The 14011-nt window shown below is 40.1% G+C and overlaps 1 protein-coding gene across 4 annotated transcripts in view; it reads right to left on the bottom strand.

Annotated features, from left to right (window-relative positions):
* DLGAP1 (DLG associated protein 1) overlaps positions 1 to 14011 on the bottom strand; it is a 679455-nt gene that overhangs the window by 218195 nt on the left and 447249 nt on the right. For all 4 annotated transcript variants that reach the window (XM_030552824.1, XM_030552825.1, XM_030552827.1 and 1 more), the window contains one exon: positions 12369 to 12583. In XM_030552824.1, the coding sequence (XP_030408684.1) occupies positions 12369 to 12583 (215 nt within the window). The remainder of the gene's footprint in view (positions 1 to 12368; positions 12584 to 14011) is intronic.

The raw sequence follows: 14011 nt of genomic DNA, 5'->3' as shown, positions 1-14011 counted from the left end.
AGCTGGTAACTAAGCTTGGAGGTTTTCATGCTAACCCCCATATTTTGGACGCTAAGGTCCAGAATCTGGGAATAAGGTTATAACAATAATGTCAAAACAGAATCCCAGATATGAAAGCTCACACACCGACTCTGTCTATATTTTCCAAGCAATAATCTTTTTGGCACTCTTCTTCTCTTCTTTCATTGGGCAGCATCCCAAGTTTCAAAATGTGTTTCATGAGCTAATATAGAAATAATCCCATTGCTGTTGCATTACAATGGTGGTCCTTATCGTGCAAATGCAGCACACTTCCTCCCAGGTGTGTGGGCTAAGCGTGTGTGCACCTGCCATCCCAACTCTTCCCTCAAAAAATTAACACTGGAGCAAACTCTCCGAGACCTGTGTAAATTATGTAGGATGTTCTGATGTTATAGCTCCTCATACCAGTGATCCTGGTATCTCTCTGCCCTTCTATCTCCAGTGGCTTTTTTTCAGCCTAATAATAAATACCACTAGTATGTTTATTTGGTTATATTTTATTATAAAGTAGGGGTGGATTATCCCAAAGGGTTGCTTTCTAGCTGTAAAGTTTAATGCACCCCAAATCTGAACCCAACCTGGGTACTGATGCAAATGTCAACATGTTGCAATACAAAGCTTGCCCTCTGGGAGTCCAGGTGGCAGGTGAGTAATAACCCTGGGAAGCAGCAGCCAGGGACAAGCTTCTAAAGGAACTACACACCACACAACAAAAACAGTAACCCAGGAACCAAGCCCTGAAACAACCCCCAGTGCCAACTTTGTCTGCATATCTATTCAAGGGACACCATCATACGACCTAACTACATCAGCCATATCATCAGGGGCTCATTCACACACATTTACAAATGTGATATATACCAACCTGTGACAGCAATGCCCCTCTGCCATGTACATTGGCCAAACTGGACAGTCTCTATGCAAAAGAATAAATGGACACAAATCTGACATCAGGAATTGTAATATTCAAAAACCAGTAGGAGGGCACTTCAATTTCCCTGGTCACTCAATAACAGACTTAAAAGTGGCAACTCTTCAACAAAAAAACTTCAAAAACAGACTCCAATGTGAAACTGCAGAACTGGAATTAATTCGCAAACTGGACACCATCAAATTAAGCTTGAATAATGACTGGGAGTGGACGGGTCATTACAAAAACTAATTTCCTCCTACTGTTACTCACACATTCTTGTTAACTGTTTGAAATAGGTCACAATCATTACCACTACAAAAGTGATTTTTCCTCCCTTGGTATCCTACTGTTAATTGAATTGTCTCGTTAGACTGACCCCCCATTGGGTAAGGCAACTCTCATCTTTTCACATTCTCTCTCTCTATATATACACACACCTGCTACTATATTTTCCACTCCATGCATCTAATGAAGTGGGTTCTAGCCCACAAAAGCTTATACCCAAATAAATTTGTTAGTCTCTAAGATGCCACAAGGACTCCTCATTGTTTTTGCTGATACAGACTAACATGGCTACCACTCTAAAGGAAAAAGGGCTTGAGCTGACTCTTGCAGTTTGGTTCTCCAGGGACAGGCCCAGGACCAACCCATGAATAGTTGTTGGGAGACTTAATTTCATGATTTTTAATCAGCTGCCCATTTTTAAAAAACATATAAACATTAAGTTTTGTGGAGGTGTGTGGGAGTGCCCCCATTATTTTTTTTGGGTTCATATTATTATTGAAATATTATATTCTGTCAATGAATATCCACTGTAGCTTGTTGTACACTGAAACAGTGGGTTTGGGATATCAAGGGGTAGAAGACTAGGCCAATCTCTGCTACAAGTCTGCTATTGCCACTGCCATTACTGGGGGTGTGATCTCGTTCTCTTTCTGTATCAATTTATCATTATCGTTTGAGATGGTTAAATAGGTTCTTAGAAGACAGGACACAAAGATTCTCAGTCCCATCTCATCTCGTTTTGAGATTACATCCTAAAACACACATACTCACACTATATAAGTGAGTGCAAACGCATACACATTATATAAGTACACCTCTACCCCGATAAAACACAAATTCGGATATAACGCGGTAAAGCAGTGCTCTAGAGGGGCAGGGCTGCGCACTCCAGTGGATCAAAGCAAGTTCGATATAATGTGGTTTCACCTATAACGCAGTAAGATTTTTTGGCTCCTGAGGACAGCGTTATATCAGGGTACAGGTGTATATAATAAGTAGTTCTCAGTACATAAGTTTTAATGCATTGCTTTCAGCCTATGATTAGCAGAAGGGAGTGTTGGCTCATCCTATTTATGAAGTACGATTTACATTGATAAGTGTGAGGCCACTGGAAGACACACATTGATGAAGTAAGTTACATAACAGAATTCTGTAAATTATAAATCCTTCCTAACACTTTTCCCAGTCATATGCTACTTCTCCTGTGTGTTACTTTCTCATCATCACTGATGTGACTAATTGTGTAGGGTACAGCTCAGTAATGCTGTACATGCAACTGGGAGGAATAAAACTAACTTATCCATAAAATGGTATCTTGAAAAAAGTACAGATTTGTGAGACTGAATTTCTTCTTACTTGTCTCTTTGTAAATTCTCCTTTTGCAAGACTAGTGAAGAAAATGCATCGGTGATCGAGTTGGACTTTCTTCCACAACATATACAACAATGTTTTGATCAGATATAATCCAAAATGCAGAGCAAATGACTGGAAATGTATCCACATTGTGATATTTTAAAAACATATTCTGAGAGGTAAGTAAAATCCTAGAAGATTCAATAACTCTATGCCCCCAAACCAGCAAGGATGTTGAATTTGGCAAGCAGAGCCAGAAGCCCTGTTTTAAACAGGGAGTTTGTATGTTGGGGCTGTCACAATTCAGGGCCATTGCACCTGTATATCCCCTCAGTGGTCCAGCACAGGCAGCCACTCAGCTTCCAGCTCTCAAGCTGTTGCCTGTCTTGGGTGGAGATGTGTCTCTGCCCTTCTGACCAGGCTATTCCCAGGCTGGACAGCGGCCTTTCCTTTACTATTGCATACAGTGTTGCTGTAGAAGAAGAGTTCTGTGTAAGCTCGAAAGCGTGTCTCTTTTTCCTTCATTGAGTCATTCCCAGCACAGAGATGTTGCCCTAGGACATCTGCTTGCTTTCTCTTACCAGACAGCTCCTTCTAAGCAAGCCTACTTTATTAAGGTACAAACCATTACAGAAAAAACATATTCAAACCTATAAAAACCTACACACATGCTAATGTGCTGTCACGTGATTAAAAAAATTCATCACGATTAAAATTTATCGCAATTAATCGTACTGTTAAATAATAATTGAATGCTATTTATTTAAATATTTTGGATGTTTTCTACATTTTGAAATATATTGATTTCAGTTACAACACAGAATACGAAATGTACAGTGCTCACTTTATATTTATTTTTTATTACAAATATTTGCACTATAAAAAAACAAAAGAAATAGTATTTTTCAGTTCACCTAATACAAGAACTGTAGTGCAATTTCTTTATCATTTGCAGAAGATAAAGCTGCCTGCTTCTTGTTTATGTCTCCTGAAAGTGAGAACAGGTATTTGCATGGCAATGTTGTAGCCGGTGTCGCAAGATACTTACATGTCAGATGAGATAAGGAGTCATATGTCTCTTGATGCTTCAACGACCATTCCATAGGATGTGTGTCCATGCTGACGATGGGTTCTGCTCAATAACGATCCAAAGCAGTGCATACTGACGCATGTTCATTTTCATAATCTGAGTCAGATGCCACCAGCAGAAGGTTGATTTTCTTTTTTGGTGGTTAGGGCTCTGCAGTTTCTGCATGAGAGTGTTGCTTTTCTAAGACTTTTGAAAGCATGCTTCCACTTCATTCCTCTCAGATTTTGGAAGGCACTTCAGATTCTTAAATCTTGGGCTGAGTGCTGTAGCTATCTTTAGAAATTTCACATTGGTATCTTTGCATTTTGTCAAATTTGCAGTGAAAATGGTCTTAAAATGAACAACATGTGCTGGGTCATCATCTGAGATGGCTATAACATGAAATATATGGCAGAATGCAGATAAAACACAGCAGGAGACATACAATTCTCCCCCAAGGAGTTCAGTCACAAATTTAATTAATGCATTATTTTTTTTAACAAGCTTCATCAGCATGGAAGCATGTTCTCTGGAACAATGGCCAAAGCATGAAAAAGCATATGAATCTCTAGTGCATCTGGCACGTAAATATCTTGCGATGAAGCTACAACAGTGCCATGTGAATGCCTGTTCTCATTTTCAGGTGACATTGTAATTAAGAAGTGGGCAGCATTATCTCCTGTAAATGTAAATAAACTTGTTTCTCTTAGCAATTGGTTGAAGAAGAAGTACGACTGAGTGGGCGTGTAGGCTGTCAAGTTTTACATTGTTTTGTGTTTGAGTGCAGTTATGTAACAAAAGAACTACATCTGTAAGTTGCACTTTCATGATAAAGAGATTGAACTACAGTACCTGTATTAGGTGAACTGAAAAATACTGTTTCTTTTGTTTATCATTTTTACAGTGCAAGTACTGTATTTGTATAAAACATAATATAAAGTGAGCACTGTACACTTTATATTCTGTTTTGTAGTTGAAATCAATATATTTTAAAATGTAGAAAAACATCAACATATTTAATAAATTTCAATTGGTACTCTACTGTTTATCAGTGCGATTAACCACAATTTTTTAAATTGCAATTAAGTTTTTGAGTTAATCACATGAGTTAACTGCGATTAATCGACAGCCTTAGCTAATACATTTACCAGAATTCATCCCAACTGTCACGTGAGCTCTGGCAAAAGCAGTCTTTTAATACCCCACCCTGGGAGCATCCTTGTGATTACACAAGTTCATCACAGCTTCAGCACACAACAAGCACACAGTCTTATGAATCTCCAATAAGACAAGTCCCTCCATTCTTGCCCTAAGGACTGGGATCATGGATGAGGGGTTCTGTCTGTTTGCTGGAAAAGGCAGATTGCCCTGAGGCAGGTTAAACCCCAGGCTTTTATTAAAAAATCTTCTCTGTCTGTTGGTCCCAGGAAAATCCAATTTGAACTAGTATATGCATAACTTCCTAAGGAGGTGTGGAGGTGTTTAATGGAGGAAGTACATATGCCCCGCCCCCACCCCACTAGAGAGGGTATGTACAGTGTCACAACAACATAAACAGTTGCATTTGTAATTGTATTCCAAAGGCATTAACCCTAATCCAGTAAAGTTTATCTTAATTCCATAAGGTATGGTTCAGTATATTACAAGATATTGCCAGTCTGTCAGAAGGGCAGAAGGGAAATAGTGTGCATAGGAGGGAGGCAGAGAGAAAACTTCCTTTGATTCCAGGTATCAAGAGAACATATGCACCTCTCACTGAATATTTTACTTACACATTGGCTCAAATAGACATGGATGGGGATAAAAATAGCCTTATATCTTATACTTTTATACTACTTTTCTTACCATAACTAAAATAATTTAAAGATGACTGCACATAATAAAGGGAAAGGTGCTGGTTCAGAACAGATGCACTAGGAACATCAGTCACCTGTTTTGTGCACATTCCTTAAAAGTCAGATTAATAAATCCTATTTCTATCTGTTCAACAACAAAAAATAGTCAAACTATTTACCACTTTTCAGCACTAGGCAGAAAAATGTCACCTTTTCTGTAGGGCCAGATTTTACTAGTTTGTTAATTATAAAAATCCAAGGGGATATTTATTGCCAGCAAAGAAAAGAAAAACCTTCTCACTTCCTGGTAGGATAATGGGAGTGCAGCAGTGGAGGTGTAGATTTCAAGATCACAGCAAGCTGTGCTTTATTCAGAATTTTACCCATAGCATTTGAAACACGTTCTGTAACCACATGGAAACCACGGCATGAGAGGAAGATTGTAGGAGGGAGATTGTATGGTATAACAACAAAAATCAGCAGAAAACAGAAAATAAATTTCATATTATATAAAAGAGATATGACACAGTTGTGCTTTTAAAAGCTTGCTACTTATAGAAAAAAAAACACAGATAATGAAAACCATTTCTTTTCTTGGAAGAGAAGGAGCGTGAGCAATGGTAGGTAGGTGGGAGGGAGTGTGTGGGCTGTGGGACCAGTGTGAGGCAAAGTGCATTTGGAGAGAAAAAAATCCCACATAATGAAAAAACAATGAAAGCAAAACAGGAGATGGCTTTAAGTTACCAGGCCCATTTTTCTCCCAAAGACAAAGTTAAGACTAACTAGATGTCACACAGGAGTTCATACACGGGGCGGTGGGGGGAGAGACGAGACGAGCAGAAGGGAATGCAAAAAGTCCCTGAAACATTACCACAGATGTCTCTTTATAATAACTCCTTTCACATCTATCACTTTCTCTTCTTCACTGTTAGAAAAGACAAGATTGGGGAGGGGAGAGGAGCTCAGCTGTAGGATATTGGTAACAGAATTTAGAGTCTGATCCAAAGCCCACTGAAGTCAATAAGAGAGTCTCCATTGACTTGAATGGATTTTCGATCATTCCCATAAAGTCTTTTATTTGTGTACAGATTTAGCTTGAGTCAACAGTGACCAAAGGAAGCAACTTGTTGTGTATCACACCACTTCTAGGTAGCCTATGATTTAGGGGCTTAGTGAAGTCCCCAGCAGACATGTTGACAAAACTGAAACTATAGATCCACATATTCCAAGGCCAGAAGGGATCATAGTGATCACCTAGTCTTTATCTCCTGTAAAGCACAGGCCACAGAACTTCCCCCAAAATAATTCCCAGAGCATATCTTTTAGAAAAACATCCAATCTTGATTTAAAAATAGTCAGTGATAGAGAATTCACCATGACCCCTTAGTAAGCTGTTCTAATGGTTAATTACTCTCAGTATTAAAAATTGTGCCTTATTTCTATCAAAGCTGTAGGTTTAGAAGACTCAAACTCAAAGACTTTAAAGGTCAAAAGGGACCATTGTGATCATCTAGTCTGACCTCCTGCACACTGCAGGCCACAGAACCTCACCGACCCACTGATCAAGGAAGCCAAGGAATGGACACACACAGAAAATAAACTATCCTCAACCCCCCTGAGATTATCTCCTTTAGGTCAAGATTGAGTCATTAATAGAGCAGAGAGAAGGAGGTTGCATTGCCACTGACTGGGCTGGATGGAGCTTGTTATATGGAGCAAACTTCAGTTCCCAGAGATTAACTGGATCTTTTTCACAAAAATTCTCATGTAAAAAAAAATATTGTAGAAGTATGTTTCACACATTAAGACCCTGGCAACGGTGTGGCATGATTTCAAACAAAATGCCAATCTGGACTGTCAGAAAACGATTCTATTTAACAATATTTCATATTGAAAAGTAGATAATAAGGAAAAACATTTTTTACATTTTTTTCCATGTTAGTGACTTAGGTACTGCTTCATCAAAGCCCATAAATTTATGACATCAATGGGATTTAAAGGTGCTTAAAATTAAGCATGTGCTTAAATGCTTTCCTGAATAGAAAAGGACTTAAGAAGAACTTATTTTAAGTTAAGCACAGGTTTAAGTAATTTTCTAAACTGAGGCCATAATGAAAATAAATCTCTTGCCCTCCCCCTTTTTTTAATCTCTGGCTAGTACAAACACTTCTGCTGCTTCGCACCTTAGATTTCACTAAAACCCTTTTTAAGTGGTGCAGAGAACTTGTGTTTTCATTTTTTAATTAATTCCATGCATTTTTATTAACCTTGCCTCTCCTGTGTCCAGGAGGGAGCATATTTGATGTGGAGTATTTTAACCTCTCACCAAACAGCATCTGTATTGTGAATTTTAGTGTTCCTGGAACTGACTGTGGACTTTGGGTCTGATATATTCCAAGGGCTTCATCAGAAGAAGTCAGTATCAATCCTGATAATTTCTCAGCATAAAGTCCACCTGAATGTGGGGTTTGTGGTGGTGCAAAGTGTTTAGGTCCACTCTCTGACTGGTACTATGCCAGGACTGCCCCCAGAAGCGGAAAGAGCTTCCGTGGAATGTGCTGATTCACTGTAGACTTTGAGCAGTCTCCACCGAGCCTATGAAGCTCCCTGCAGAAACTAAAGCTGTCCTCCCCAATGGACCCCAGGGAAAGACAGTAATGGAAACAGCACCTGGCTTCCCTTGGGTCAGAGTGGATCAGGCTGGCATGGAAAGGCCCAGTTGGCATCTCCTTGTGACAGAGGGTTTGAATTTGCCCTCCTGTCTGATTCATTACTAATGTCAAGAATACGACATTGTTAACAATGACCAATGACCACTATCTCAGACGAGGTGTCCGAGACAAGTGGAGGAGAGCAGGACAGTGGAAATTAATAAGGGAAATGCAGAAGGATACTTTTGTCACTAATCACAGACAGAGGAGACATAAGTTAAAAAAAATTAAAAGCTGTAGCCCCAGGCATCTTAAATTAATTTTAGGTTATTTTTTTGGTTCAGTGAGTTATGATTCACTATTACAGCTGTGAAGTTCTGCAGAGAACAGGGAGAAACAATTGTTAGCTTAAATCTCAGGCAAGTACATCATTCTCTTTTATGGAACAGCATTTCTTTTACAGATTTACGTCAATTCACCAATATAGAATCACTTTACTATACATGGACCAGTTCTAGCAATTTTCCTGTGACTCTCATGACATTTAGAGTATTTCTCAGAGCCCTAGATCCTGATTGATCTCAGCTTTCATTTTTAAAAAGTAGATTTCTAGCTCTCTTGGCTGCAGAGAAAAGGGTTTGAAAATGTGAACCCTAAAAGCCGCAACACCAGAAGGCAACTAAAATGAACCTAAATTTTATTATGTTTAACATCTCCAAAGCCAAAGTGTAAAAATCCTAACATGTATTAAAGCCCATCATGAGAGTTTTTCTTGCATACTTGGGGTTGTGGCATTGAAGTCCAATGAAGCCCCGAGTAAGAGAGAGGGCATAAACTGCATGTAGAGATTACAGAGACTGTGGCTGTAAATATTCATAACTAAAGCTAAGATTTTGTCATGGTTTTCTTTAGTAAAAGTCATGGACAGGTCATGGGCAATAAACAAAAATTCACGGAAGCCGTGACCTGTCTGAGACCTTTGCTGCTGCAGCTCCATGGTTTCCCCCACCACTGTGGTGGCTGGGAGCTGTGGGGTTCCCTCTCCACCCATGGCAGCTGGGAGCTGCAGAGTGACCAAATTTCCCAAAGAGAAATTGGGACACCCCAGCCACTCAGCTGAGGTGTCCCCCTCCCACCGTGTGAGGCTGTTGCCCGCCGCTGGAACTTTGCAGGGGCCCCCTATCACTTGTTGCTGCTGTCGCCTGTTGCTGGAACCCTGCCAGGGCCCCGCTGGCTGTCAGTTGCAGAGTCCTGCAGCCCCTGGGGCTGAAGCAGAGAAAGTCATGGAGGTCTCTAGACATCATGGATTCCATGACTCCCATGACCTCCGTGACATAAACCATAGCCTTATTCATAGCTAACCCCAGGAGTGGCACCCGGCATAACCAGGGTGGATTTGTGACTGTGAGTGTCAAAATTCCTCACAGGGCACCCTTCTTATCGCCAAAGAAGGGTAATTTACTGTGGCTGTGAAGAGGGTGCAGGTTACTTTCCCCAGTCTGTCCAGCTGTGTGGGTTGGCATAAAGGAGCAGAGCCTGCCTGCTCCCTGTCCCTTTTTTTCCCTCATCCTAGTCACTTTATGGGTGGGAGCAGCAACCGTTCTCCGAACCATTCTCAAGATCCTTACTTCTTCACCCCTACTTCTCTGCATTGGTCTATGACAGTTAGGTACAATCTAGTGCTCAGTGAATTCAATTAAAAACGTAGTTACCTGGACAATATCACAATGGCACTCTAATACGCTGATGAGATACTGACAGACAGACAGAAGTTGACCAATCTTGGTGCTGCTAGCAAGCCAAAAACACCAGTGAAATCTATGCTTAATTGATTCATGGCCTCTCAGATGAACCCACAGAACAAAAGTGACAGTTAATAAACTGGGTTCTACTCGTAGCTTTGCTATCCATTTACTGGGGGATAGGGGTGGGGCAGGAGTCATAGATTTCTGTTTTTTCTAACATGTAGTTTGTTCTCTTTTTGCTCCCAACTTTTCTTTCATTTATATCATTTTGGTGGCATGACTGACTTCAGTGGGACTATTCATATGCTTATTAAGCATGATGCTTAAGTGCTTTATTGGATCAGGGCCAGAGTGCTCAGCATTTTGTAATACTGAGCCCAATAAAATTAAGAAGCAAGAGAGTAACTGGAATCCATTTAGATTAGGCCATGGAGCCCCAGGCCAGAACATGGCTTTGCTGCCACAACAGGAAAAGGATGTTCGGTAACAAATTCTGCAAACTAAGGCTTCTGAAACCTGAACACAAGGCCACAGAGAGAATGTGAACAGTATCTAGAGTTCCAGGAGAGAAGAAGCCAAAGGGCAGGGAATAACAGACACTGATCTTGGAAGCTGAACTGCCCTGCCAACACTCGGAAAACATTTAATGATTTCCCAGTATTGCTAACAACAGTTCTGCTCCACTGCTATTAGCAATGTTCGGAGCCATAAATTCTGAATTAGCATCTGGCAGATATTCCTGCTTCCCTGGAAATAATAATTCATTTGGAAACTTTTCACCTGATATAAATCTAGGGAAAAGTTACACTAGAGTTTTCTGGCTACTGCCACTTGTTTGCAGTCACTCCCTGCAACTGAACACATTTAACTTAATCTAACCTAATTTAATATAATCTGGTCTATTATCTTCTGAGAAGTGATTGCCACGTTGGTATCTCAATGCCTCCCAAAATTATGAAGTATACATATGTTTTCAGTCTCTTTCTAGATTCTTTGGCTCACTCTCCTCAGTTGCTGCTTGCGTACTGTTCCTTTCCCCCTCTTTCATAGGGCATTGCATAGTAATCAGTAACATGTTCCCTCAGTTTCCACAACAACATTTTTCAAATAATTAATTTGGGTTATTAAGGATTTTTACTTTGGGTCCCAGTTGGTAAAATATTTTACAAAATGTTATGACATTCTCACAAAGAATCTTCAGAATGAATGTCTGAAACATTTATCTAGCTCTAGTTAGATAAAACTATTTGATTTTCAGTTAGTTTGGGTCAAATCCCGCTTTGATGTAAATCAGTTAAAGTTTTGCCACTGATTTCAGTGGCAGAAGCAATGGGCTCTTGTTCTTTCATCGTTGTTTTTGTGTGCTAACCCAGCACAAATGTAGATTAAATATATGTTATGCTGTTTGGGTTTTTTAAATTATACACTGAATGTTTTCTTTGGTCTTAAAAAACAATCTATTTTGAGTGCTACTTTTAACTCAAAAAACACATTCCAAGCAAGTTAACACATCTCCAAAGCTGTTTCATCTAGCAAAGCTCTATCCACAGGCTATTACCTCCTCCAGTATATTGACACTTTCCTTCTCCATTATCTGAAACTCCTTAGGGACTTTAGCTTTTGTGAAAAGAGCTACAAATATTAAACAATGATGATTTAGATTCTCTGTGTCACTTTGTAACTTTTTTTTTTTTAATCAAAGTCTCTTTAAAGCAATTCTCAGACTTAATTTTTTGGTCATGGTTCTCAATTAAATAATAATGTACTTTTGGATGGGTGGGTTGAAGATATGGACTTCTCTATTTTACAATGCCTACTCTTCAGGGCTTAATGTCAAAGGATTTACAAAGACTTATTTAGGGCTAATTTCACATGCCTTGCTCACAGGAGCGGCACTATGTTTTTTGCTGCCCCAGGCGGTCCACTGGTCATGCGGATTCTGTGGCATGCCTGTGGGAGGTGCTGCACCATCGGCGTCCCTGCCACCGAAGCCGCGGGTCTGGCGGACCTCCCACAGGCGTGCCATCGAAAGCTGCCTACTTGCCGCCCTCACAGTGACAGGCAGGCTGCCCCCCGTGGCTTGCTGCCCCAGCACATGCTTGCTGTGCTGGTGCCTGGAGCCACCCCTGCTCGCTCATGTTAAATTTTACTCACATTTGCACAAGTACATACACAGTAAGGCTTGTGGAATATGGCACGTAAGGTTCTAATTCAACAAGGCGTTTAAAGAATGTATGTAATTTTGAGCATGTAAGCAGTCTTGTGGAAATCAATCAATTTAGGTGCTTTGTTGGTTTGAATCCTAAACATTAGTACCCCAGTTCAGAAAAGCACTTAAGCATGTGTTAAAGTTCACCCCATTCAGGAAATCATTTATGACGACTTAATTGGGACTTTAACACATGCTTAAGTGCTTTCCTTACTTGGAAGTGGAGAAAGGAGAGAGGAACCGAAATGTGTTGGTCTGAGGCTCAGTGGTTCATTCTGACGTCTTACTTGAGGGTGGTGAGTTCCGTAAGTGAGGGCTGAGTGGCCTTGAGATAGCTCTCCCTTCGTGCTGCGATCTTTGGTGATAGCTTCGGGCTGGTGTCTGAGTCCCCGCTATCATCATCCCCCATTGCTTTAATGTAACTGCCACTGCGCATCCGCCGGCATGGAATCTCGTCATCTTTGCCTCGCGGAGCATAACCGGTCCATTCATCCTGGGGAACCTAGAGTAATAAACACAATTCACATATTCAATATACCTTCTTCTGTAGTAACAGTAAGATTAGAAAACAGTAAATTGCAGCTGAGCTTTCACTGAAAGGATATATGACTCTGATCTTGGGTTTCTAAGTAAAGCCTAGCGGCTCTAGTATAGTTAACATATTTGCAGGGAAGAAAAGGGTCAGCCCTTGCATGGTACAGAGGTGACAAATCTAGATTCTTGAATCAGAATCTCTTCAAACGGGCTGTGTGTGTGTGTTCTGATCTGAATCCAACCCTAGGGTTTTGGTTCAGGATATATTCCACACCAGGTGGCCTTACTTTCCATTTCCAGTTTAGATGCACGTTAAATGTAATGAAGCAGCATGTATCGTTGTGGGACTCTAAGGCTGTTTTTAATGTACTACACCTTTTCTAATAAAGTGAACCCAATAGCCTGCCTGCAGAGATGCTCCCTCTGAGTTTCAGAAGTTAAAAATGGCTGTGTGTTCAAAATCATACCTATCCACTCCTCTCTCTCTTATGGTGACTTTATATTTGTTCTTTCTCCTTGTTATTTCCTTTAATCTAAAATAAATTTATCCAAACATTACATTTGCTCTTTGTTAAAAGAAAATCATAATAATCAGAATGTGTTTTCAGACAACTTTGGAAATTCCCTGGTAGGGTGACCAGATGTCCTGATTTTATAGGGACAGTCCCAATTTTTGGATCTTTTTCTTATATAGGATCCTCTTACCCCCCCACCCCCATCCCAATTTTTCACACTTGATGTTTGGTCACCCTATTCCATGAGGACAGCTGCCTTGTTCATGCCTTGCCTCCCATTCCTATTGGCCTGGGGTTACAGGCCATCATCTTGGGATGTGAAGTTGAGAAAACACATGCTTGCCGGAATAACAGTAGAAATGAGAGCAGATGTGAAGTGGAATAGGGTTACTGAAGGAGTAGTCCTGCAGTCAGTTCTTTGATTGCAGCACCCCAATTTTTCAAGATTGGCAAAATTTTAGTAGATGTTCCAAAATTATTAAAGCAAGTAGGCAACATTTTAAAAAAATAATGTACCTGTAATCTTTAGTTTTCCCATCTATTCTTTTCTCCTTCCCTTTACTGCAATTAACATATAAAGGCAATTTATATGGCTCGCAAGGTGATCATTATATGTTATACTAAATGGACACTGTCAAATTTTAGGGGTCAAAATTTGACCTACAACATTTAAATAGCAGTGTCCCCCTAATAGGGATTATAATCTGTAGTCCCTTTTCCTGTGGAAATTGGTGCTATATAAATTGTTAAATGTTATCCCACAAGACACAACTTTCAATGCAGCTTACTGCTTCTTATCTACTGTCTCCTCTTAGAGCACTCACGCAGCAGTTTGTTTAACCTGTCATAATGAAAAGTCAAACATTTACTTAGTTGTTTGT

The sequence above is a fragment of the Gopherus evgoodei genome, chromosome 2 (assembly GCF_007399415.2).
Source record: "Gopherus evgoodei ecotype Sinaloan lineage chromosome 2, rGopEvg1_v1.p, whole genome shotgun sequence".
NCBI lineage: Eukaryota > Metazoa > Chordata > Testudines > Testudinidae > Gopherus > Gopherus evgoodei.
The sequence above is the reverse complement of the archived record's forward strand: the minus strand, read 5'-3'. Positions and strand labels throughout refer to the sequence as shown.